The sequence below is a fragment of the Octopus bimaculoides genome, chromosome 5, assembly GCF_046866305.1.
Source record: "Octopus bimaculoides isolate indiv1 chromosome 5, ASM4686630v1, whole genome shotgun sequence".
NCBI lineage: Eukaryota > Metazoa > Mollusca > Cephalopoda > Octopoda > Octopodidae > Octopus > Octopus bimaculoides.
Window position 1 is genome coordinate 75184410 of NC_142932.1, and position 25508 is coordinate 75209917.

Sequence of the window (25508 nt, forward strand, 5' to 3'; positions counted from 1 at the left end):
GTATATGTGTACATGTGTATGGTTGCATATATATGCATACATATAGGTGTGCATGTGTGTGTTTCACGCGAGTGTGAGCATATGCATATGTATGTGGGTGTGCGCACATACGCAAATTCTATGAGCGTGTTTTACTTTCTCCCCTTTGGGTTTTTTCCCTTTATTTAACGGTCATTCTAATGGCTCTTTTGTTTATCTTAATAACAGTCATCTACATAGTAATTTCCCTTTGTTTAACAGTCATTTTCATAGCATTTTTGTTAGTCTTAGTAACCGATGAGATGCCGGAGCAGATTTCCGCCCTGACATCCGAAACTCAGTTTTATTATGGCAACCGAATAATTGTCACATATTATATTACAGATAAATTCCTCTATTTACATAATATCGAGGTCTCATTCATTCTTTTGTTATCATACTATCACTATTAATAATATTGTGTGTGTGTATATATATATATATATATATATTCTATATTTAAATAGTAAGGGTGAAAAATTGAATATTAATTTGATTCATATCAATTTAAAAACAGTGGCCTAGCATATTGAGAAATCTGAAGATTCAGAAAAATTATATTACATACATATAAGAGGGATGACCACTAAGTGGGCATCCATTATGCTAGAAGAAGACCACCTGTGGTCTGACCACTAAGAAAAGATTGTTCTGAAGAAAACGTTCTGGCGTTTGCTAAATTTTCTTGAGAACAAACTTTTCTTAGTGGTTAGGCCATAGGTGGTCTTCTAGCAAAATGGATGTCCACTTTGTGGTCATCCCTCTTATATGTATGTGATATATATTATATATATATATATTTTCTCTCTCTCTCTCTCTCTCTCTATATATATATATATATATATATATATATATATATATATATATATATATAAATACAGTGTAAACACATAAGAGGTATCCATCATAGGATTCCTTGCACACTAGAAGGAATATATATATATATATATATATATATATATAGTAAATATTTTGTTAATTGAAGTGTTAAAAAGATAATTAGTAAAATAGTAATATTTTTATGCTAATATATGTCAAAGAAAAGTTGAGAATACAGCTCCAATTTTCTATGTCTGCAGTAAAAATAAATTAGCCAAATTAAATTTGTTAAACTTTATGAACTTTTTTTAATGCAATTTTGTACAGTTGTTTAAATAAAGGCATATTTACATCACCCCATTCAAGGATTGCCATTATAGACATTTAAAAAAAACAATTTATATAATTTATATGTGTAACTTGGCTCTCTCCTTTCTATTTATGGTTTTTATCTATTCTAAAATGGAAATGATTTCTTTTATAATATCAGTCATAATTGTAATAGAGTAAAATTTATAGTTGGAACTGTCCTGTTAGTGCTTGTAAAGAACCATAGAGAAAAAAATAGTAGTAGTTGATGAAAATGTAATTGGGTGCTTGCTTAAAATGTAATAGGCTGCATGTATTAAATTTTAGAGAATATTTCAGCATTAAATTCTTTAGGTTACAAAACTGCAAAATTTAGTGTAGATTTAAAAAAAATATATATTTTATAAACAAGAGGCAACTTTCTATTCTGCACGGACACACATGTTGCTGGAGATTAGTTTAGTTGGTAGCAGTAACACTAACTATTGTGTCTGCTTCTATTGTTAGTCTTTCTCAACCTATAGATTCGTAGTCTTTCTGCACTTGATGTATACGGTCACTTTGCTGTTTAGCTAGTTGAAACTGCTGCTTAGGGTCTTAACTAGTTTAATTAATCTCTCTTTCTTTCTCTGTATACATGTATATCTATATCTACACCACCCCCTTTATTTTCTTTATCAAACTGCACCAATCACTGTGTTTATGTGCACTCAGTTCTAGCATTGTTTCATATATAACACAATTTGTTTACATTGTTTTTTTTTTTAACTGTTTTATTATTTTTTTCTTCTCTCTTAAGTTTGTTTTCATTAATGCATAACAACCAACTACAATGTACTATAGTTGCAGCCACATAAACATAAATTTAACAACAAACAACAAATGGAACTGAAACCAAAATAAAATAACTCATATTTTTTTTTTAACTGTGACTTAGTAATTCACTGAAACAAACAGGAGGTAGTGGAACAAACAGTGTCTATCTTGTTTTAAGTTAATTAATGAAACTAGATCTGGAAAACAGCTGAATTCCTCTTCAAAGAGTTAAATAGCTCAATAATTAATTGCTAAATTAAACAGCTGAGCAACTACTAAATGTTACCTTATTTATGCTTCTTATAATATAAATTAACTATGTAATAGTTGTCGCAGTGATAATAATAATAATAATAATAATAACGATAAGGATACTTATGATAATGAATTGCTTGAGAATAGATTATTTCAAATATTATATAACAAGAATTTATACTCCTTCATTTCCCCCATTTTTGTTTTCCATTTGTCACCCTCATTCTGCTGTCTTTCAATCCACTTTCAGTTCTTTATATTTGTCCTTCCATCTCTCCCAATATGTTCCAGAGAAGTTATCAACTCTGAGAAATTAATGGAGAGTTGTCTGTTGGTGTTATTTTTGTTGTTGTTGTTGTTGCTTTTTTTTTTTTAAATACGTACCTTTTTTAACATTAAAAAAAGACATTATTCATCAAGTTGTTTTCTTATCTCCATTTTTTACATACAACAACAACCTTAATAAGAACCTTTGACCTCTTATTTCAAACCTTTTATATTTTTTACCTTCTCTTTTTTTAGCCTCATTTTTCACTTTTCAGAATCATCCCAATTGAATTTGTTCATTTTTTTTTCCTTTCTAACATGAACATTTTTTTCCTTATTTTTATTTTTTTATTTTGTCTTATTTTTGTTTATCAGCACCTTTTGGTTGTTGGTTTTTATTTTCTTTATTTTAATTTTATTTCATTTTTATTTTCATTTTAGTTTGACTTTATTTTTGGTTTATTTTATTTTTTACCTTGTTTTTACATTTTCTTTTTTTTTTCTTCCCCACTCCCCTTTTATTTGATATCTCCAACCTACCAAGTTTCAACATATTCAATACCAAAATGATTTTCTCTTTCTAGTGTAGAAACTTCATTTTAAAATAATTAAAAGAAAAAAATACAAGATAATTTTAAAAGCTAGCTATTAGGTTAACGAAGCAGTTAAACCAACCATCAATCTAATTTCTTGAAATTATTGGACTTGATTTTTGTCTTTCATGGTCTTGTGTTGAAAAACCAAGTACCAGCTATATACTGGACTTAAGTAGATATTGATGAATGAGACACATCCCCTATAACTTTGTGGATCTTAATGTAAAAATTCATTTATTATTGAAGTAGCTCTCTCCATCCTTCCCCTCACTCTCTCTCTCCATCCCCCTCTCTCTCTGTATATTTTCTGTTAACATTGAACAGGTGAGGGAAGACCACACCTCTTTGTTGAACACCTGTCCTGATCGTGAACTCCTCAAAGAGGTTGTTTCTGATCTGGACCAAGCTAGTTGAACCAGCATAGGCCAAACATAGGAGCACAATGATCTTTTGAGACACTTGCTCGGTTTCCAACAATCTCCATAGGGTTGTCCAGTTGACACAGTTGAAGGCAGACTTGAAGTTGATGAATACACCCACAGCATATTTGTTCTTCCATCATTTTACTACCACTGTTCTTGCTGGCATGGTTTGGACATGTCACAGGTCATCACCATCCAAGTAATATCTTATTGGGATCATGCTTGTATGTGTCATTTGGCTTAGTTTCTATAACTAGATGGCCTTTCACATTGTCAAATGTGCTGCAGGTAAGTAAAGGAAAGACCCTCTTCGGTCATGAATGACCATGGGATTGTACCTAGACGGTTACCCTCCGAGGCACAAGTCCAGGCAAGGTTGTTTTATGGAAGACCAGCAGTTGCCCATGCATACCAGTCTCCCCTCTCTATGTCACTGATGTTATCCAAGGAAAAGGCAAAGGACATTACAGCTTGGAACCAGTGATGTTGCAACTCATTTTTATAACTTAGTGAACTGGAGCAACATGAAATAAATTGTCTTACTCAAGAACACAACACACAACCTGGGTGGGGGCTGGGTGCATTCTCTCATGGCATTGACATAAAACAGGTTGTATAGTCCTGATCAAGACAGGACTGAAAGGACCTAAACTAACAACTCAATACTTTCTTTGCACATTTACCAATGACCTTACAGTGTGTACTTGGAGTAATTCTTTATGGCACCAGTACTAGAAACAGTCTGTCACTCACCAATCTCTTTAAAGGTGACACAGCAGATAGATACAATTCCAGCATGACACTGGTACAGAGTAAGTTGTAGTATAGTACATGTTGATCTATCCCTGCCTGCTATTTTTGGTTTTCGTGGATGGTTGTTAGAGGAGATCATTAACCTTCCTTCGTTCAACCATCATCCTTTTTTTGGAGACAAGGGACTCTGTTTGCACTCCCTAACAACCCTCACACAGTGTTGTATAGCTGAGAGGAGGTTTTTACACAGTACTTGATTGGTACTTTCTTTATCAACCCCAGAAGGATGGAGAGCAAAGTCATCCTCAGCAAGACTTAAACTGAGAATGGCATTACTATACACTATTTAATTAATACTATTTAGACATGCATTACATTATAGACAGTTATCATTGGTAGTCCGTGGAGCAGTGGTGAGCAGGTACAGTTACCAACTGGATTTTCATTTGTTGTGACTATCTAGTTAATTTACTGAAGAACTCTTGTATCGAAAGAATATTTCAAACTTGATAGATCTGACATAAAATGAAGAGTATTTTATTGTTAATATGCAAACATGTCAGATTTTGAGATTCCCAGCTGAAGTTTAAATTCATTGGTAGAATATCTCAAAAGACATCTGTTGACTTTCTTACCTCCACTTGAGACTATGCTATTCAGCAGCTTAGTTCTTAAATTGAAATTTAGCCATCAAATTTAAATTCACTTATGTAATCATTTATTGAGATATTAAGTGTTTAGTTATCAGTACATGACCAATTAGTTAATATCTTCTCTTTAAATAGTTTCTCATTATTTCTCTTATAAAACTTATCTGCCACATCTCTCCCACTCTAGTATATGTTGTCCCAAATCTAAATCCTCATTGCTTTTCATATCATCCTTTTCAATTTCCTTTATGCTAATTGATAATTGATATCTGCTTAATAGCTATTCCCTTATCAAACCATATTTTAGCCTTGCTTAGTAGCTATTCCCTTATCAAACTACTTTAGTTATTTTTGCTTAATGCAAACAAAATTAACTTCCTTTGTTGTGGCTTAATTAAAAAATTAATAGAAAGCATATGAAGAGTTCTTAGTTAACTGTTTCTCAATGGTGAATATGTATTCTGGATATATTTAGAGGCCCCCAAACAGCAAATAAATACAGTTGTCCAGTAATAGCCTATACTCCTGATATAGTAAACCATCCCTTAAACACAAATATATATATATATATATATATATATATATATATATATATATATTCCTGATATATTAAACTATCTCTTAAATGCAAATATATACTATTGTTATATTAAACTGTTCTCTAATTGCCATTATATATCCTTGATATATTAAAATTGTCTCAAAATAGCTAATATGTACTCCCTGATATATTAGACTCTCAAATAAATGCAATGATATACTTCCAATATATTAAACTTTTCCTTAAATGCAGATATATACTTCTGATATTATCCTCAATTATCCTCAACAACAATTTTTTTACTTTTGGTATATTCAATTTTGTTGTTGTTGTTGTTCATCAGTTAGTAATTTTGTTAAATTATCTTTTATCATTTTAGCAATTAATTCTGTTTTCATCTTGAGGAGCCAACCATTCTAACTTAACCAACGTTCTTACTAACACAATCTTGTAGACTTAAAGAAAACTAAGTCAGGCGGTATAATACTTGGTTAATTATTGTTATTTCATTTAGCATAATGGCCAGTATTATTATATTAAATATTGGGACCTTTAGGTGTTGTTAATACTAGGGGTTTAGTATAAGGGTAAGAAATAGCAAGCTGTTGTTCATCAGCAGCATATGACACACATTTACCAACAGGAGGACAGCACTGTCACTTGCAATGGTTACTCTTTCATATAATTCTATTACTATTTCAACCTTGGCCTCTTTTGAGCAAATTGATCTTGTCTTGCCCCCTCAGAGAAGCTGCGCCAGAATGAGGAACTTGTCCGAAAAATGCAGAAGGACCGAGAAAAAATAATTGCTGAATTACTCAACATTCCCTTCGATGATTATGATCATATTGTTGAGGTAAATTGTCTTTCAACATACCTAATCATTTTTATCATTTTTCATATTTCCCCAATCCCTATCTGATATCCGTCACTTGTTCCAGTACAACAGTCATGACCTTACATTCAAATATAACACCAACAAGAACCCAATACTGGGAATTATTAAATCTGTATTAGCATCTGGTAATTATGTAGGAATGATATTTTCTTTATGATGATATTAATTGGAGGCTGAATTAGTTCATGCAGACACTTCTCTGTAGAAGTATGTTGCGCTGATCTGTCAGTCCAAAAATTATAGCATCTTGTGTCATATTCATATACCTAGATATGTGTGTGTGTATAATGTATGTATATACATGTGTGTATTATATATAGTTAGGCATATATATATGCATATATATGTGTATTTGTATATATGTATGAATGTATTTGTGTATGCATATATATATGTTTGTGTGTGTGTGTATGTATATATTGTAAAGTTAATGTTGACTGTGACCTACACCATACTTAACTGAGTGACTTTCATCAAATAAATGTGCCTTTGTATGAGATATATGCAACAGAAATTTCTGTTGGAGTAGTGACCATTAGAATATCTGTCATGTGGTCTTTTCCAACATGTAGCTTAGGATGGCTGTGTGTGTATGTAACAGTTGTACCATCCAATATGTGAGAACAATACTGTATTGCAGACCTCATCTGAGTTCTACAGAGGGTTACTAATTGTCAGTGACTGAGGTATCTTCTGACCTTAAAGGGAAAGATGGGCTGTTGGGATGAAGTTTCTCATTGATTGCTTGCTCATGATTTATAGGGAGTTTAGTGCAATGGTGTTTTCTTGATATAAGTAGTGTTTATATTTTCTTGTTGCTGAATGAGGCAGTATTTGTATATCTCTTCTGGAGGATGCTTTTCTGATCCCTGCCCATGAATTAGTATGGGTTTGGCATGTAGTGCCTAGTTTGAGAGTGAATAATGTATAGTTGAGGAACATTAGTGAAGAGTGAATGTTAATGTCATCTGTGTAGAAATGGGCATTGTTGCTGGATGTGGCAGTAAGTCAGTCATTGATGTATAAAAAGAAGAGTAGAGCACACTGGAGTTCATAGGTGAAGACTTTATTGACACACATATGGAAATAGGGCATTCAAGAGATGAATGGAGCCCATAGTCAGGAAATTTCACAAAGTGATTCACATGCCAAATAAGGACAAAATGTATACTGATGTTGATGGCAATGACATTGTTTTTACCAAATTCCTCTGGGACAAAAGCCAGCTGATGAGTGACAGAGGAGAGTGGATCATCATAGATTTTGCCTTACAGAAACCATATTGAAAGTCATCAAGGAGGGAGAATGAGAAATTCAAGGTGTTGTTAATAGCTGCCATCGTTACCTTAGAGATATTAGAAGTGACAATAATAGGGCAATAGTTGGGAACATCAGGAAAATTGTTTTTCTTGGAAATCGAACACATTAGTGTGTTTTCAAAAATTAAGATAGATCCCTGTAGAGAAGGAGAGGCTGAAGAGTTTGAGGAGTAAAAGGGTTAGCTTTTGGGTTCTCTGTCTGAGAGGAATGGAAAGTGTGTTTGTGTGTGTGTATACATGCATATATATTCATGTGTATATGTTTACACACACACGTGTGCATGTATATATATATATAGGTGCAGGCATGGTCATGTGGTAAGAAGCTTGCTTCCCAACAACATGGTTCCGGGTTCAGTCCCACTGTGTGGCACCTTGTGCAAGTGTCTTCTATAGCTTCAGGCTGACCAAAGCCTTGTGAGTGGATTTGGTGGATGGAAACTGGAAGAAGCTCATCATATGTATATTTGTGTGTGTCTCTGTTTGTCCCCCACCATTGCTTGACGCTAGTGTGTTTATATCCCCATAACTTAGTGGTTCAGCATAAGAGACCAATAAAATAAGTACTAGGCTTACAAAGAATAAGTTTTGGGGTCAATTTGTTCGACTAAAGGCGGTGCTCCAGCATGGCCGCAGTCAAATGACTGAAACAAAAGAATAAAAGAATGTGTATGTGAGTGTGTTTGCATACTGAAATATATATATATATATATATATATATATATATATATATATATACACACACACACATACACAAACAAACGGCTGGGTGGTTAAGTAGTTTGCTTCTCAACAACAGTTTCAGATTCTACTCTCTGTGTGACACTTTGTATTACAGCCCCAGGATGGAAATAGTACGGAAGCCTGTTGTATGTATATGCATATTTATGGATGTGTGGTAAGAATGTTCAACCATGTGTGTGTGTGCTTCTTTATATATATATATATATTTATATATATATATATATATTTATATATATATATATATATATATATATATATATATATATATATATATATATATATATCGATTCACCAGAAGCAATAAATTACAGACCTCAATAAAAATGTAGAATATTCTTTAATACATTATAACTAAAAAGGCTCCAATTTCCAGTACTCAGAGTTACTCATTCTAATGAACTGAGCCTTGTTTTCCTTTCTATATCCAGTCTGAATATTTCTTGAAATATGAAATGAAAGTTTGAAGAAAATGCTCATCCTTATGTTCTTTCATTTAAAAACCTTTAAGAACGACATGCAAAAACAGCTGCCTCAACCTCATGCTTTTGATTTCATATAATCATATGTGCGTGTGTGTGTCTGTCTGTAATCATGTAAGTGTTTACATTCTGCACGTTGCATGAAAAATATGCTAAGATAGAAACAGTGTTGTTTGTTGACATTTCCTTGTCGACTAATCATCCAGCAGCTCTGCACTTTCAAAGATAAGTGGATTGGAAAATCCCTTACTTGCAGAACAAGTAAAGGTTAGCAACAGGATGGGCATCCAGTTGTAATGCAATGCCTTAATAATATGTATTCATCTCACCCATGTTAGCATGAAAAATTGGCTATTAAAACAAATGAATGCAATAGTGTGTGTGTGGGTGGGTTTATGTATATATTGTAATACATTAGATGGCACATTGTATTATATTGTAATACATTAGATGGTGCATTGTGAAGCAATGTGATGGTCAATATTGTGTGTGTGTGTGTGTGTGTGTGTGTACGAATGTATGTTTATATATGTTTGTGTGTGTATGTATCTGTATATGTATGTGTATAGTAGAGTAAACAGGAGAATGATGTCCATCCATATAAGGGCCAAGACTTGGAATGCCTCAATAAATACAGGACGTCCTAGCGAAAACAATAATTATTTTGTCTTTGTTGTGTTGTTTTTGTTGTTTAATTATTGGGCAGATTTAACAGTTGTCAGTATATACAAGGCATCAGGGCTATGAAAGAAGACTATGAAACCTTTCAAGGATATGCCTACATTTATTTCTGTTTAAAGTAAAAATACATTACGTTTATGTATTTATGCAAGATTCTTGATGTGAAATCGTGTGTTGAAACGGATATTGTTATACTTGGGGATGGTTATATTTTTCCAATAAATACATGCACTATATGTTTGGTCTTTATTTCAGCTTTATACTTATAATTTTTGTTTCTTTGTCAGAGCTCTTTTGTCACACATTCTGTGACCTCGTCAGTGACTCTTCATTCCATGTATCTCCTCTTGTTCTGCTTATTCTATTTTGTCTTTCTGTGTGTGTGTGTGTGTGAGAGAGTGAGTAAAACGAAATAAGTGGAACAAGAGGAGACACGTGGAATGAAAAGTCACTGAAAAGGTCACAGGATGTGTGATGAAAGAGCTTTGACAAAGAAACAAAAAACTATAGTAATAATGCTAAAGTACAGACCAAATGTATAGTGTTGTGTTTATTAGCAAAATATGACCGTCCCTAAGAATAATATAAAAATATATTAAATGCTGAAAAACACAAAGATTTGCCAGTTAATAACTATAGAAAAATTATTAATTTGTACTTTAATTGAATAGAGGGATTAATTTTAATATTTAGCTAACCAAATTTTGAATGTAATTTTGTGAAAATTACAGGGAAAATATTTTGAATGGTTTACAAAAAAAAGAAATCATAACTGAATTTTACTTTGAGTTTCATTATGTTTTTGCTTTAAAATTAAGTTAAAGAGTACTTTGTTACTAGGGTTGATAGAAATTGTCTCTATTAATTAGTCTATCAAATTGTGTCCGTTTTCTAGAGAGAGAGACTTTAGAAAAGAATCGCTAACACATCAGGCAAAATGCTTTGCGGTATTCTGTCTGCATTTACCGTCTGAGTTCTAATTATGCCTTGATCAACTTTGCCTTTCCTCCTATCGAGATCAATAAAATAAGTACCAGTTGACCACTGGGGTTGATGTAAGTGACTTACCCCCTTCTCCCCAAACTTGCTAGCCTTGTGCCAAAATTTGAAGCAATTAATTAGAGGCTGTACAGTTGTCTCAGTTATAAAATATAGAATCATGCCTATTAGCTAAGATCTATAGAATTGACTCAGTAAGCTGGAGACTACAGAATTACCTCTGCTAGAGTCATTAGAATTAGCTCTGTTAGTTGAATATTATAAACTCTGAAAGTTTAAGAAATATGTAATAGTTTTTAGAAAGAGCTGAATGCTCTTTAAAAATTTAACAATCTCTATATTTTTTGTGCCTTGTGTTTAGTTTCAATCCATGTTAAGTCACTAATATAAATAACACACTTCTATACTGATGTGTTTTTTAACAATTAAATATCTTTAAAAATATCTTTTCCAGAAGAAAAATCACAGCTCCTGGTGTTTAAACAACACACATACACAAAGTATGTGATTTTAATAATGTTTACAATACAGAGCTGCTTCTATTGCATAATGTGTGTGTGTGTGTGTGTGTGTGTGCATGCATGTGTATAGATAGATAGATAGATAGATAGATAGATATACACACACACACACTCTCTCTCAAATTTTTTCTTATATATAAAGTCCTGTTAAATAAGCAATATAGTTGACAATTATATATATATATATATATATATATATATATATATATATATATATTAAAGAAAATCTCAAAATATATTGATTAATGTTAATATTTTGTTGATTTTTGTGATATTTGTAAATGAACAAAACATTTTGTAAAAATTATATGGTATAGGTCCAATCATGGCCCTTAATATAAAAATAATTAAGCAGTCTTAATTAATGAAAGTCCCTGGTGTCTTAAGAAGTAGAACTGTTTCAACACAACATAGTGCTAAAGATGAGAATGACCACTGAGATACCAAAAGATTGGAATAGTTTGCAGTTGTCTAATTGTCTAGCTGTGACTTCTGTTGTTAGGAAATTGTCAACTTTATCTTCTGAGGCCTCAGCTTTTCCACTCCACTCTATTCACAAAGCCTTGTTACTCTTAAAAAACTGAGCATCTTCAAATGGACATAAACTAACTCTTTAAAAAAGAAGAGATAATAATTATAATAATGTTAGTGGAGATGGTAATTGTGTTTATGTTGAAGAACAACTGCTTATAAGTTTGTATGTATAGTCTACTGCCTTACTGTTCACACTGGAAGTATCATTTGCTTTGACTCATTTTTGAAGCCTTTAAAAGAAATATCAGTAATACACTGGGCCATGCCATCTCTTCCTCTCCTTTCTAATACTGGCCTTACATCTAACCAAAAGAGATTTAGATTAAACACTAATTTTGTATATGTGTGCTTAGGTATATAAACAACATGGCCAGTATTGTATAGATTAACATTTCTTGACAGTTTATGTTTTTATGATAAGCCTTTATGGGTAAAATATATAAAGGTTATTAAACTCATTCCTTTTCTCATTTGTAAGGAGCTTTGTCATTTAGTGTAATGTGTGTGTGTGTGTTTATGTATAATTTATATAAATACATGCACACACAGTACAAATGAGAACACAAAGTATTGAATCCATATAGAATTCATTCATTCCTTTAAAGATGAGATTTCACTCTGATGCTACCCTCATAGAAACAAGACACAGCTTTGCGGGTATAGCTTATATGCAGACCAAAGCACCATCAAGAGGTTGGTTAACAGCAGGCCTTAAGTATCTTTCAGTATATCTGAATCCTTTTAGAATATTAGCAAATGAATTTAATAAAACAAAGTGTCTACTATATATGGTAATATTAATTATCATTAGTCCTCAGAGCTGTTTAGAATTACTAGTTATCTTGCTTCTATTCTCATATCCTCCTCTGTTAGTATAAACAACAGGTCATTAGTTTGTAGTATTTAAATTGTCTAGCTTTAAAGTGTCTAAACATTTAAAGTGTCTAGTGGTTAATGTTAATTATTGTTAGTCTTCAAAACCGACATTAACCAACTGTTTGGAATTATTGGTTATCTTGCTTCTGTCAAACCATTCCTGCTTTCTCCAGGTTTGTATAAACTACAAGTGATTAGTCAGCGGTATTTAGAATATTGTTTGCTAACAGTTACTATAGATTCAGTTGTATATAGTCATTAATTAAAACATTTCTCCTGATGTTTGTTTTAGTTAGGCTTTAGAATATGATGCAGTTTGTAGTATATGAAAGAAAACCTATACTAAAATTCCTCTTGAAACAAACTATCAACCCCCTAAATGATGCAAATATAAATATACAGTGTGTGGCAATGGCTCTAGAAGCCGTTTCTATGTGTGATTATAACCCTGGCAAGTATTTAACTGGTGGAGTTGTCTCTGTGATGACAGATGGCGTCTGAGAAGGCGATGGGTGAAAAGCGGCGACAGCAGCAGCAACAGCAGCAGCAGCAGTTTGTGGATCTCCAGGAGGTGATATTAGCCTGTTCGTACCATAGCAAAGAACTCCTCGAAATCATGATCACTACCGTACCATCACATGGGCTTGTGGCCAACTCTACGACCACTCCAGATCTTCATCCAACCACTGATAGTAGGTGACTCCTCCACATATTCACATGTCTCCTTTTTGCACTACAGACACAATATATGTCTGAGTGATATTTTTCTCTTTTTTTTTTTTCACGATAAACTTTTTCTTTCCTCTTTTTTTTTTTCTAAGCTATTGCTTCTTCCACTAATATTTCACTTAATCATCTGTATACAATTTTATAAATATATATTTTTTTAAATGTCTTTATCAATCCACTTTGAAGTTTGCTCTCATTCTTCACATTTGTAATAATGGTACAAGTTGTATCCTCTTCCCACACACACACACACACACACACACACACAAAATAACTAGTATCTGTGTATTTTTGGTTGTTGTCCTCATCCAAGACTAAAATAACCTACCAATGTTTGTCAGTAACTTTACTACAGGTCTGCGTCTATCAGTGTTTAATCACAGGTCCTTGTCTCTCAGTGTCAACAAGTTTGTTGTTTTCTTTTTTAATCTTGTCTCTAAGTTTCAAAGACAAATCTGTCCCTTTCACTTAATACCTGATCAGAACTTTTCATGTTTTTGCAACATCTTGGAATTCTTCATCTGACTCTTCCATTTTCCTCTGGTATTAACCCCTTAACCATCTTTCTAAAGGCTTTCAGATTATTTGGTTTGAGCTTTGGATTGACGAAGAAATGGATAATTTGCCCTTAATCTTGCATGGTCATTGATTAAAACGTGTTGGTTACCATTTAAAGATGTTAATCATTATTAAATTATGTTAGTCATCATTCAATTTTCAATTATGTTAGCCATCATTTAATTATGCTATCATTCAATTTTCAATTATGTTAGCCATCATTTAATTATGTTAGCCATCATTTAATTATGTTAGCCATCATTCAATTTTGTTAATCATCATTCAATTATATTCGTCATCATTTAATGATGTATATTTTTACATATATGCAAGTCAGCATTATTGATGTCAATCATCATTTAATTATATTAGTCATAACTAACTGTTAGTCATCATTCAGTTATGTGAGTTATCATTTATTTTTGTTAACCTTCATATAACTATGTAAGTCATCATCATCTGTTCTTAACTTTATTTACCAACCATTTTTCTCACTACTTAAATATTTCCTTAACTTCAAGCCAACTATTTCAAATAGAAAAAACTTTACTCCAAAGTTATTTTACTTCATAATTTCAGACAGTCTGTTCAGTCTTTTCTTTCTTTTACATCATTTCACTCCATCTTCATGTATGCATATTAGAACATTCACATATTACATAGTAGTTTTACATACAATTATTACTCGCTTTGTGTTTTCTATCAGTTACTCCTTGTTTCAGATATTGTAAATATTACATATTTGTAGCAAAATAACAGTCATATATTGTCTGTACTTGATAAAAATATCTTTATATATATTTTTTTCTGCTTCATTGGCAATGATTAAGCTGACCTTATTATCATTAACTGTAGTTCAATAATTTTTTTCTTTTTCTGTATAAAAATATGGTTATGCCATTTTGATCATGAGCAATTCTTTGTTTTATTTCTTTGCGGAGGCCTTAGTAAAACAGTTCGTCTTGCTTTGCTGCATTCTGTTTGCAATGGTTATGCAATTACAAATTTACCTTATACAAAGAAAAGTCCTGAAACTAAATCTGAAGTATATGTAATGAGCAACTAAAACAAATGATAAGAATATATCTACTACAGACTGGTAGCTCACTAGCCTGAACAGCTTTGTATGCATGCCATGATGATGATGATGGTGATGGTGATGGTGATGGTGATGGTGATGGTGATGGTGGTGGTGATGTGTTATGGCTGTTAGTTATTACATTTTTATATATATATACATATATATAGGTCTATAGCGGAATTAATATGATGATCTGATAGAGATTGCTTTTCATGATCATTTATCCAGAATTACATCTGAGACAGACGAATTCATTGCCATCAGCTTTAAAGAAATGCTCTTCTCTGACGAATGCAATGTCAAACTATTATAGTGTTGGTCACTTATGTGTGTCTCCTCTTTTTCACATTGCTTCATTATGTTCGTTCTGCCTCAACAACCGATATTGAAATATAACTTTCAAACAAGGAGCAAACCGAATCTCTGTTTCTTACATGCACTTTTTCTCTTTTTACCTTTTTTCAGCCTGCAAGCTGTGGCCATGCTGGGGCCCTACCATTATATACATATATATATATATATATATATATATATATACATACACACATTTGTGTGTGTGTGTGTGTGTGTGTGTATGCATTCACACTCTTACACTCAGGCACAACCCCACTCCACCACTGCAATACAGTCTTGAAACTTTTGCCAAATTGTGTGATTCCGAGAGCCAAAACTTGCTTTTTCCATTGCTATCGTATAACATGGAAGTCAATGAGGAATACATTTCATGTTGTGGCAAGATTTTCAGGAATGTAACACTTACATGACATTGGTGGGGGTGGAGGAGATGCTTGTAATTAACACACACACACACACACACACATTGATTCCTTGTTATTATTCCTGTTTTAAATTGGAATTTTTTTTTTACCCTCCTTGTTAGCCAAGGAAATATATTTCCTTGAATTTTCCAATCCAATCTGGATTTCTCTGTATTGTCCCTGTTCTGTTTCTGAGGAAAAGGAATTTTACTACTGCATTTTTCTTCATACAAAGCTTAACTCCACCCACAGATTCACTTCACATGCACACAAACACATGCATATTCAGTCTCATTCTTTTAGTCACAGATATTTTCACATTTTTCTTTATGTATTTTTTTTTTTTTTGCAATCACATAATTCCTCTGACAAGCTCAAAATATCAAACATACTTTTCAACAAAGTATGCATGCTTAACTGGAAGACTATCACTAGATATCAAGTTGAAATTATATAATTAGTGATAACAGTAATGGTATTCTTTAAGTCAGCCAAAAGCAATAACAAATTCCATCAAAGTGATTTTATTCATTTTTTTAATAAATATTACATCGACTTACAGATTTTTTTTTTTTTTCCTATCATCTGTATTCTATCCTCTGTAAATGATCTTCCTGAATGTCATATTGTATACCAGAAACTCTCTTGTACAGCATTATTTTACAGTCCAAGCAATGGTTAGTGGGACCGCTTAAGACTATTGACAAAAATCTTACAATCCTATAGAATTCACATCACTTATTACTTATCACTATAAATCAATCATGTGGGATATCTTGAATTAGTCAGTATCTATGTACGCTTACTCTTATATCTAGCTGTATTCAACCAGCCTGTACACAGAGATAAATTTTTTATCATCCTTAAATTTCTTTATTTGAAATCATCTAATGTAAGCTCATGTGGCTCCACCTAGGTAACTGTATGGCTTCTTTTAGGTTACTAATCGCCTTGCTTGCAAATATTCCTACTACTAACAAATTTAATCAGCACTAAAATAACACTATTTACTAACACATGCAAAAATATTTGTCATTTTTAAACTGAATATCAAAATTATCATTATTTTCATTAATCCCATATATATATATATATATATATATATATATATATATATATATATATATAGTTCACATGTGGTCTAAAACATACACTCTGCCTTTTTAGGAATTTAGAACCATAGTCACTATCTATGATTTATTGTATACTAATTAACCATTCTATTTTTGATGTGTATTTTACATTCCCAACCAGTTCTGTTTTGTATGTCTCTCTTTATTCTAGCTTCTGATGATTTATTTTGTTTTAGTTATTCTTTTTCTCTTGAGAAAATGTTTCTTGTTGAAGTAAGGTAAGTTATAAGGTTTCTGCTGTGAGCATGAAGGGTTTGGCAAATACAAGATTTCTGATCTTTGGTATTTATAAAGGTTGTGTTGTGACATGACATTTTTATATATATATATGATCTTGATCCTGTGTTTAGTCTCAGTTCTATAACACTACTATTGACTATAAAGTATTTATCTTTTATCTGTATCATTGTTCTTTACAAAGATTGCCAAATCAAAAGCGATTGTCTAAAATATCAGTAATGTTCCTTAAATGGTTTTAGTTTTTAGTTTAGGTTCTCTTTCATGCATGTCTAAATGTCCTCTTGGCATCTAATTCCCATAGTTAGAAACTGTTTAAACAGGTTGCTACTAGTTCCTGCCAGTGCTTTGTAAAGTAGTAATCAGTTGTGATAAATCAAATAGAGCAGTGTGGTTTTATTTTGTAGTGATTTAGGAGAATCTTAATAATTGATTCATAATTATCAACTAGATTAATTGCTGGCTGGTGGCATCAGATACTGTCAATTTAAGCAATAAAATTGACAAGTCAAACAGTATAAGATATAATACTGAGCTTGTTCACAAGTTTAATCACCCACAAAATGTGGTTAAAATGGTTTCTTTTTATTGAATCAAATGCCTTTATTTAGCTACATCTATAAAGTTGATTAATTTTTTATCACTCTCAGTCAATGAACTCCTTGAAGTGTAATAGTACTGAAAACATAGATTTTTACCTAAATGTTGAAGTATGACTCACAATTTGATATGGATATGAAATATACAAATAGCTTACAATTTCCATTTTGACACCAACCCATCTGAGACCACCCTTGGTTCTTTGATACAAACTTCCTGTTCTAAAATCTTCTCTCAAAATTCCATGCTAATTTATGTTCCAAATACCTACAATTATGTCGAAAAATTATTTTGCTAAATTCTTCATTATTTTCAAAATTAATTAAAACAAAGTCAGTAATAGCTGTTATCATTCATGGTGGATCATTGCTAAACTAATGCCATCCTGAAAGAAATCTAGACGGCCTGCCATTGGATATGGCTGAAAAGGAATGATGGAACCTAGTTACAGATGTGATGTATAGGTGTAAGGCAGGTACTTATATTGTAAGTTAGACCTGCACCACAATTTGAATGAGGTTGATGATCCTGAGATAAAGAAGTGAAGATCAAATGTCGATAGCTAAATACTACTCAGTTGATCCAGTGAGTCAGGACTTCACATCAGTTGTGGGGAAGATGTACTGTAAAGCTATCAGAAGAAACACCCTGAAACAACACATATTCTCTCCCAATGACCCCCTGAAATCTATTGGCATTTGGTCTGTGGAGCTTTTAGTTGACAGCATTTGCATAAGCAAGCTATTTTCAAGTCTCCAACAGAAAAATGGTGATGTAAAGATTTAAGTTTTCTTTTTCTTTTTTTAAATATTTTTTGAACATCTGCGTTAGTGGTTTCAATAAGCAAGACTACTGAAGATGCCATCTTTGTGTAATTTGTATCAATGATAAGTGAGCTTAATGTGGGCCCTCCTCCTCCTTCAAACTTAATTTTCAACAACTGAATATGGGCTTTAAAAGACAATAAACCAGTCTGTGGTTTTGAAGTAGTTCCTGTCAGACCTACTCACTAGCTAGGTAGACTGGACCATTGGAACATACGTGTTTCTACTATCAACAAACTATGATGTTTGTGTTAATAACAAGATACAAACTACAAACCCTATGTTATCAATTCAACCATGTGTATGTTTATAAGTCTGGTACTTGTTCTATCATTCTCTTTTGTTAAACTAAGTTGCAGGGATGCAAACAAACTCACACTGGTTGTCAAGCAGTCGTGGAAAATTGTAGAAGACTCTTGTTTAAGATACTGTACAGTGGACTGAACCCGAGCCTACATGGTTGCAAAGTGAAATTCTTAATCACACAGCTATGCCTGTAGCTTTTAATTTTTATTGACTTTCATGTAATCTGTAAGCTAAGAATTAGTAACTTTATTGGTCATTCTAGGTTGTATTAAAATAGTCTCATGTATTTTAGTTTCCATTAGATTGTCCTGTGTTCTTTTAGTTGGCTTGGAAAATCCTCGACGTAGTCCTATATCATCTCATGTGGTCTCTCAGATTCTCCTGAAAGTGTCAGAAAAAGAGAAGAGACATGGTGCCATTTATTGTTGTTGGAGTATTGTGATGTGTTGTTAGGTAACCAGTAACAAATACTCACACTATGTCAGTTGAATGTCATTGCTTAATTAAAGAAGAACATTCTAGAATATTGTGGTCTTTTTCTGACCTGACATTACTTAAAAATACAACTATAGACATGAAATTAGAGATTGTTGTATGCATGAGAGAGAAAAAGAAAACTTCTATCAATAAAGATGGTTTGTATGTTATTATGATAATTCGTACATTTTGTAGAATTATCGTAATTATATTTTTTTAAAAGAGGCAGAGTAATTAAACTTTTTTTTAAATAACGAAATATGATAATGAAATTCAGTTTAAAATAAGACATTGCCTAAGAGAATGATGTTGTCTTTTTTTTTTTTTTGTCATTTTAATCAAATGTCAATTATCAGATGAAAATAATGTTGATTATTGATTGGCCTGCCCAATTGTTCAACAACGGTTTCGTGTTTTACAAAGTTGTTTTTCAAATCCGTTAGGTTTGTCTGCTGTGGCAACGAAGGGAGATAACCCACAAGTTGCTATTCCCATCCCATACAGTAAACTGCAAGACATGAATAACAAGTTAAACAGTCTAGTGACTAATATGTTGGTAAGTTCTTACACTTGTATACTCAGCAGTTGTTCCAAATTCTCTTTTATTATTATCATTACTGTTGTTAATATTAAGATGGTGAGCTGGCAGAATCATTAGCACACCGGAAAAATGCTTAGCAGCATTCCATCTATCTTTACAATCTGAGTCCAAATTCCACCGAGGTCAGTTTTGCCTTTCATCTCTCGGGGTCGATAAAATAAGTACACTGGGTTGATGTAATCAATTTATCCCTTCCTACAAACTTGCTGGCTTTGTGTTAAACTTTGAAATCAGTACTTAGGCAGTGAGCTGGTACAATTGTTAGCAGTTCAAAGAAAATGTGTAGTAGCATTTCTTCCTGATCTTTGCATTTTAAGTTCAAATACTGCCAAAATCAACATTGCCTTCTATCATTGAAGTTGATAAAATAACCACTAGTTGAGTGTTGGGGTCAATGTTAATTAACTAGCACCCTCCTCTCAAAATTGCTGGCCGTGTGCCAATATTAGAAGTTGTGACTTGGCAGAACCATTGGACAAAATTTTTGATAGGATTTCTTCCAATTAATGACATTCTGCATTTAAAAACCACTGAGTTATAGCTTTTCATACTTTGGTCTTGATAAAATAAGTACAAGTTGAAAACTGGGGTCAGTGTCATTGACTGTCCCCTTCCCACTAAAATTGGTGGTCTTGTACCAAAATTTGAAACCATTATTATTATTATTATTATTATTATTATTATTATTATTATTATAATAAAAAAGGCAAGGAGCTGCAGACTCATTGGCATACTGGGTAAAATGCTTAACAGCATTTCATGTCTTTACATTCCGAGTTCAAATGCCACCAAGGTCAGCTTTGTCTTTCATTATTTTGGGGTCAATAAAATAAGTACCAGTTGATAACTGGGGTCAGTGTAATCAACTAATCCTCTCCCCTTGAAATTTCAGGCCCTGTTATTGTTATTCTAAATTGTCTCCTATCAAATGCATAAAGCACCATTTTATTTATATATATATATATATAAATTATATATATATATATATATATATATATTCCCCCACTGTCTGGTTTTTTTTTTTTTGTGTCCAGGTTGTGCTCTTAGAAGTGTTGATGAGAGTGAAGTGTTTGGGTCTAATTTCTTGAGGTTTATTTATTTATCTTCTTGAAATGAAATCAAAATAAGCAATATAATCAGCTGATATATGAGTAAATTGTAAAAATATTATCTTTTATTACAGTCAGTGATACATGATGATGAAAGAATCCGACTCCGAGAAGAACTGAAGCTTGCTCAAGAACAAGTTCAGCAATTGCTTGAAGCTAAGCGCCTTATGTCTGCTGGTACTGCCAGCATGCCAAGTTCGCTGACAATGAGTGCAAGTAGCCGACCGCATAGTATGATTTCTACAACATCCTCTGCATCAGAGCAATATGAAGAACCATTGCCAGACCCGGTGGACATGGCTGAATCGAAAGGTAACTGGTTCATATACATTGATGATGTTAACTTCTTAGAAAATCTTGTATCTTATGTTTGTATGCAAGGCAATAGGCTGGCAGAATTGTTAGCATGTCAGACAAAATACTGAGCAACATTTCTTCTAGCTCTTTACGTTTTGAGTTCAAATGTTCATATAGGCATAGGAGTGGCTGTGTGGTAAGTAGCTTGCTTACCAACCACATGGTTCTGGGTTCAGTCTCACTGCATGGCACCTTGGGCAAGTGTCTTCTACTATAGCCTCGGGCCGACCAAAGCCTTGTGAGTGGATTTGGTAGACAGAAACTGAAAGAAGCCCGTCGTATATATATGTATATATATATATATATGTTTGTGTGTCTATGTTTGTCCCCCCACCATCGCTTGACAACCGATGCTGGTGTGTTTACGTCCCCGTAACCTAACGGTTCGGCAAAAGAGACCGATAGAATAAGTACTAGGCTTACAAAGAATAAGTCCTGGGGTCGATTTGCTCAACTAAAGGCGGTGCTCCAGCATGGCCACAGTCAAATGACTGAAACAAGTAAAAGTGTAAATGTTGCTGAGGCAAAATTTTGCCTTTCATCTCTTTGGGTTCAATAAAAGTACCAGTGAAGTACTGGGGTCAATGTAATTGATTTGTTGCTTTCTCTCAAAATTGCTGGCCTTGAATCTTGCAGTGGACCAGTGCCTTGTTCTGTGGGAATCTTGTGACCCCACTCCTTATATGTCATGGAAACTGGGTAATTAGCCTTATGTGTCCTTGGGTTCAAGAGAAAAGAATGAGGAAATATTTTTCCATGGCAGTTTGAGTGGAAATGATGTTTATCCGAGTATTGCTTATCAGATGGCTATAGAAAAGTAATACAAATAACATAGACACTGGTAACAGTTCAGTCAGGAATGAAAAATCGTGACTGTAGAATTATATGTTGGGCCTCCTGACCTACATTCACTTAATATAAAATTGAAACATTTTGAAAAATAATTGTTAGCTTCTGGTAGAAACATTGTTGTAAGTACCTGCTCCAAAGATTATTTTTCATAGTTACAGCTCTCTCTCTGCATTCTTGCTTCACCTCTCTGTCTTCCTCTCTTTACCTCATCCTCTCTACATCTCTCCCTTCCCCCACAAGCTGAAACTTTTATCAAGGTGACTTCTCTGTCCTTACTGTGTAACCAGCAGTTTAATGTTTCTAGTGGAGCTGGTGCTAGGAAAAATGCACTCAGTACACTTTGTAAAGTGGTTGGCATTAGGAAGGGCATCCAGCCTTAGGAACCCTGCCAAAGCACGATGCTGTCCTTGGACCCATTAAATTCTGTTAAACCATCCAACCCACACCATCAAAGAGCATGGACATGAAATTATGATAACAATGTAACAATGGTAGTGAAATTAAGATTATTAACCAGTGAGATGTCATCTTCATCACTTCGACATCAGAAAATTCACAAAATAAATGTTTAATGTTTTATAAAAACAAAATCAAGTCAAATATACAGATTTGTTGTACATGCGCAGGAGTGGCTGTGTGGTAAGTAGCTTGCTTACCAACCACATGGTTCCGGGTTCAGTTCCACTGCGTGGCATCTTGGGCAAGTGTCTTCTACTATAGCCTTGAGCCGACCAAAGCCTTGTGAGTGGATTTGGTAGACGGAAACTGAAAGAAGCCCGTCGTATATATGCATATATATATATATATGTGTGTGTGTGTGTGTTTGTCCCCCTGGCATTGCTTGACAACCAATGCTGGTGTGTTTATGTCCCCGTAACTTAGCGGTTCGGCAAAAGAGACTGATAGAATAAATACTAGGCTTACAAAGAATAAGTCCCTGGGTCAATTTGCTCAACTAAAGGCGGTGCTCCAGCATGGCTGCAGTCAAATGACTGAAACAAGTAAATGAGAGAGTAAAGAGTATGTTAAAAATGAAGCTTTTGCTGATTTTACTGTGTTGTTTTACTTGATTTTCTGTCCTGTTGGTCTTTCTAATGTTTTTCTTTCAATTTTTGATCTTGTTCTAGGTCCCAAAGAGACACCCACTTCTTCTCAGCCAACCTCAGACCAGCAAATGTGTGACAAGAATGACTCTCAACAATCAACAACAAAAGATTCTGTAGAGAGTGATAACGATTTCTTTCAGGATGTCAGATCCTCTTTAACAGAAATGCCGTCAGTGAAGCCTGACGCAGAAAACAATGACCATGTACCAGAAACGAGCTGTGAATCAGAAAGTTGTAATACTGAAGAAGTCAAAGAACAAGCTGACAATTGCTCCACGACATTAGCTGATTGTGACAGTATACCCCATTTAAACCTCTGTGATGATATGGATTCAGTGTACGACATGCCAGATGATACTAAACATCAAAGCGGACATATGGAGCCTTTAAAAATTTAACTTCTTTTTTTAATTGAAAAAAGAACACAAACAAATATATATATGTATACATATATGTATATGAAATCAAACCACAGAAAGAATGATGAATATATTTCTTTCTAAATTTAATTTTAATTTTTTTTTTTTTTTTTAAATTTAAAAGAAAAATAATTCGATTCTTCATGAGAGCTGTTGCCTATCTAATTTTGGTTAGATATAATGCATAAAGCCACTGTTTTCACCATCAACTAATCACACATCATTACTTGATCTCTGTCTTTACTTCTGGCTGCCTTACATACATACATAGAAATACCCACGCTCACACAGTTACCACACAGACATTTCAGTTAAGAAGAATGACCCCTCCCTCTCTCTTTTTTTTTTTTTTAAGTGCTTATTTTCCTTCCCCTAAATTCTGTTTGTAAAGGAAAGAAAAAGAAAAGATCAAAGAAATACATAGTTTGCTTCATCTGTATCAAACATACTCAACATTTTCTAGGCTGGAAATTTTATTCTTCATTGTTTTAGTCTTATCATACTTTTATTTTAATTAAATAATATTGTAGATAAATAAAAGTCAGTTTGTAAAAACTGTCCCTCAACTTAATCCCTTATAATCCCTCTAATCCCTTAACAGAATACATTTACAACCAGTTATTTAATGGAGCCGAAAATTTTAGTTTTTCAGATTTTTTAACATATTTATTGTTTACTTTTAATATTTTAATATTTATTCTGAAAATTAATAATGAACAGGATAAAAGATTTTAAATTACCCCTCTCCACTATTTTTGCTTTGATTGTTATTAGAATTTTCTAGAATATAATCTCTTGTTTGTTAGGCAAACAACAACAATAGTAATAATAAGTTCTGTACCTAACAAACTAATTTTCTCTTAATAATGCATGCCTAGCAAAGTAGAAAGCCTTATCTCTAAATACATCTTGTAAACATTATATGCTAAAAAAAATTGTATGTTATAATTTGAAGGTAGATCCAATTAGATGCTGGTGTCTTAACTAGGAAGTCATTTTAGTTTTCATGTTGCTCTGTTATTAAAACTCATTCATTATCATCTGTTTAATGAAACCACTGTTGAAAGCCACACCTATTTGTGTTAATAACTATTAACTAGCTTAATTATTTAAGAAGAAAAAAAACACAAGCAACAAACATTTGTGTAAATATTACTATCCCTTATGTGCCCATCATATTTAGAAAGCTTCCCCCCATTATATATAGTTGTTTCCTGTAATCCTGTAAGGATTCTGTGTCTAAATTGAATATCTTGTTTTTATCTATTTTACTCAACGAAATCATAGTTTTCCTTTCTCTTTTTCCTCTCTTTTTTTTTGATATTTAAAAACAAAAGAGTCATTTTAAGCTTCAATCCTTAGATACTAGGCCTACAAAAATAAATGAAACTTAGTTTAAAAAATCAAAATCTACATTTAAAATATCCAATACTCCAATAAAACATTTTATTTTCAATTTTAACTCTCACTTTCTCAAAATTTCATTTAATTCAGAACTTAACTATCACACATTTTTTTACTGTTTATGAAAGAATTTATTATTAGTTTTAACATTAGTTGATTTCTCTTTCTTTTCTCCTGTCATGTAATTTAACATCCAGAGTAAACTATCTCATAGTTAAGTAATTTACAAAGATTATTTGACATTAATTAAAATCAAACTTTAGCAGAATTTTAAAATTTTAACGTCATCTATTATTATGGCATTTGAGTTGTTTAAATTTTAATTTATTAATTAGCAAACACATCAATGAATATCTTTTTCCCTCCTTTATTAGAAAAAAAATAAAATTACGTTTTTGTAAAGAGTAAAGAATATATTTTGAAATTTATAACTCACCATTATTACTCTTTTTTTTTTTCT

At 32.7% G+C, this 25508-nt stretch overlaps 1 protein-coding gene across 36 annotated transcripts in view; it reads left to right on the forward strand.

Moving 5' to 3' along the window:
* The window catches only part of LOC106875722 (rho guanine nucleotide exchange factor 11), a 404455-nt gene that overhangs the window by 378761 nt on the left and 186 nt on the right, over positions 1 to 25508 (forward strand). For 28 of the 36 annotated variants that reach the window (XM_089352417.1, XM_089352419.1, XM_089352426.1 and 25 more), the window contains 5 exons: positions 6193 to 6302; positions 12988 to 13189; positions 19644 to 19756; positions 20985 to 21222; positions 23247 to 25508. The exon at positions 23247 to 25508 is cut by the window's right edge and continues 186 nt beyond it. In XM_089352417.1, the coding sequence (XP_089208543.1) occupies positions 6193 to 6302; positions 12988 to 13189; positions 19644 to 19756; positions 20985 to 21222; positions 23247 to 23623 (1040 nt within the window). In that variant the 3' untranslated portion in view covers positions 23624 to 25508. The remainder of the gene's footprint in view (positions 1 to 6192; positions 6303 to 12987; positions 13190 to 19643; positions 19757 to 20984; positions 21223 to 23246) is intronic. The other 8 variants (XM_089352437.1, XM_089352438.1, XM_089352446.1 and 5 more) reach the window with 1 other exon arrangement.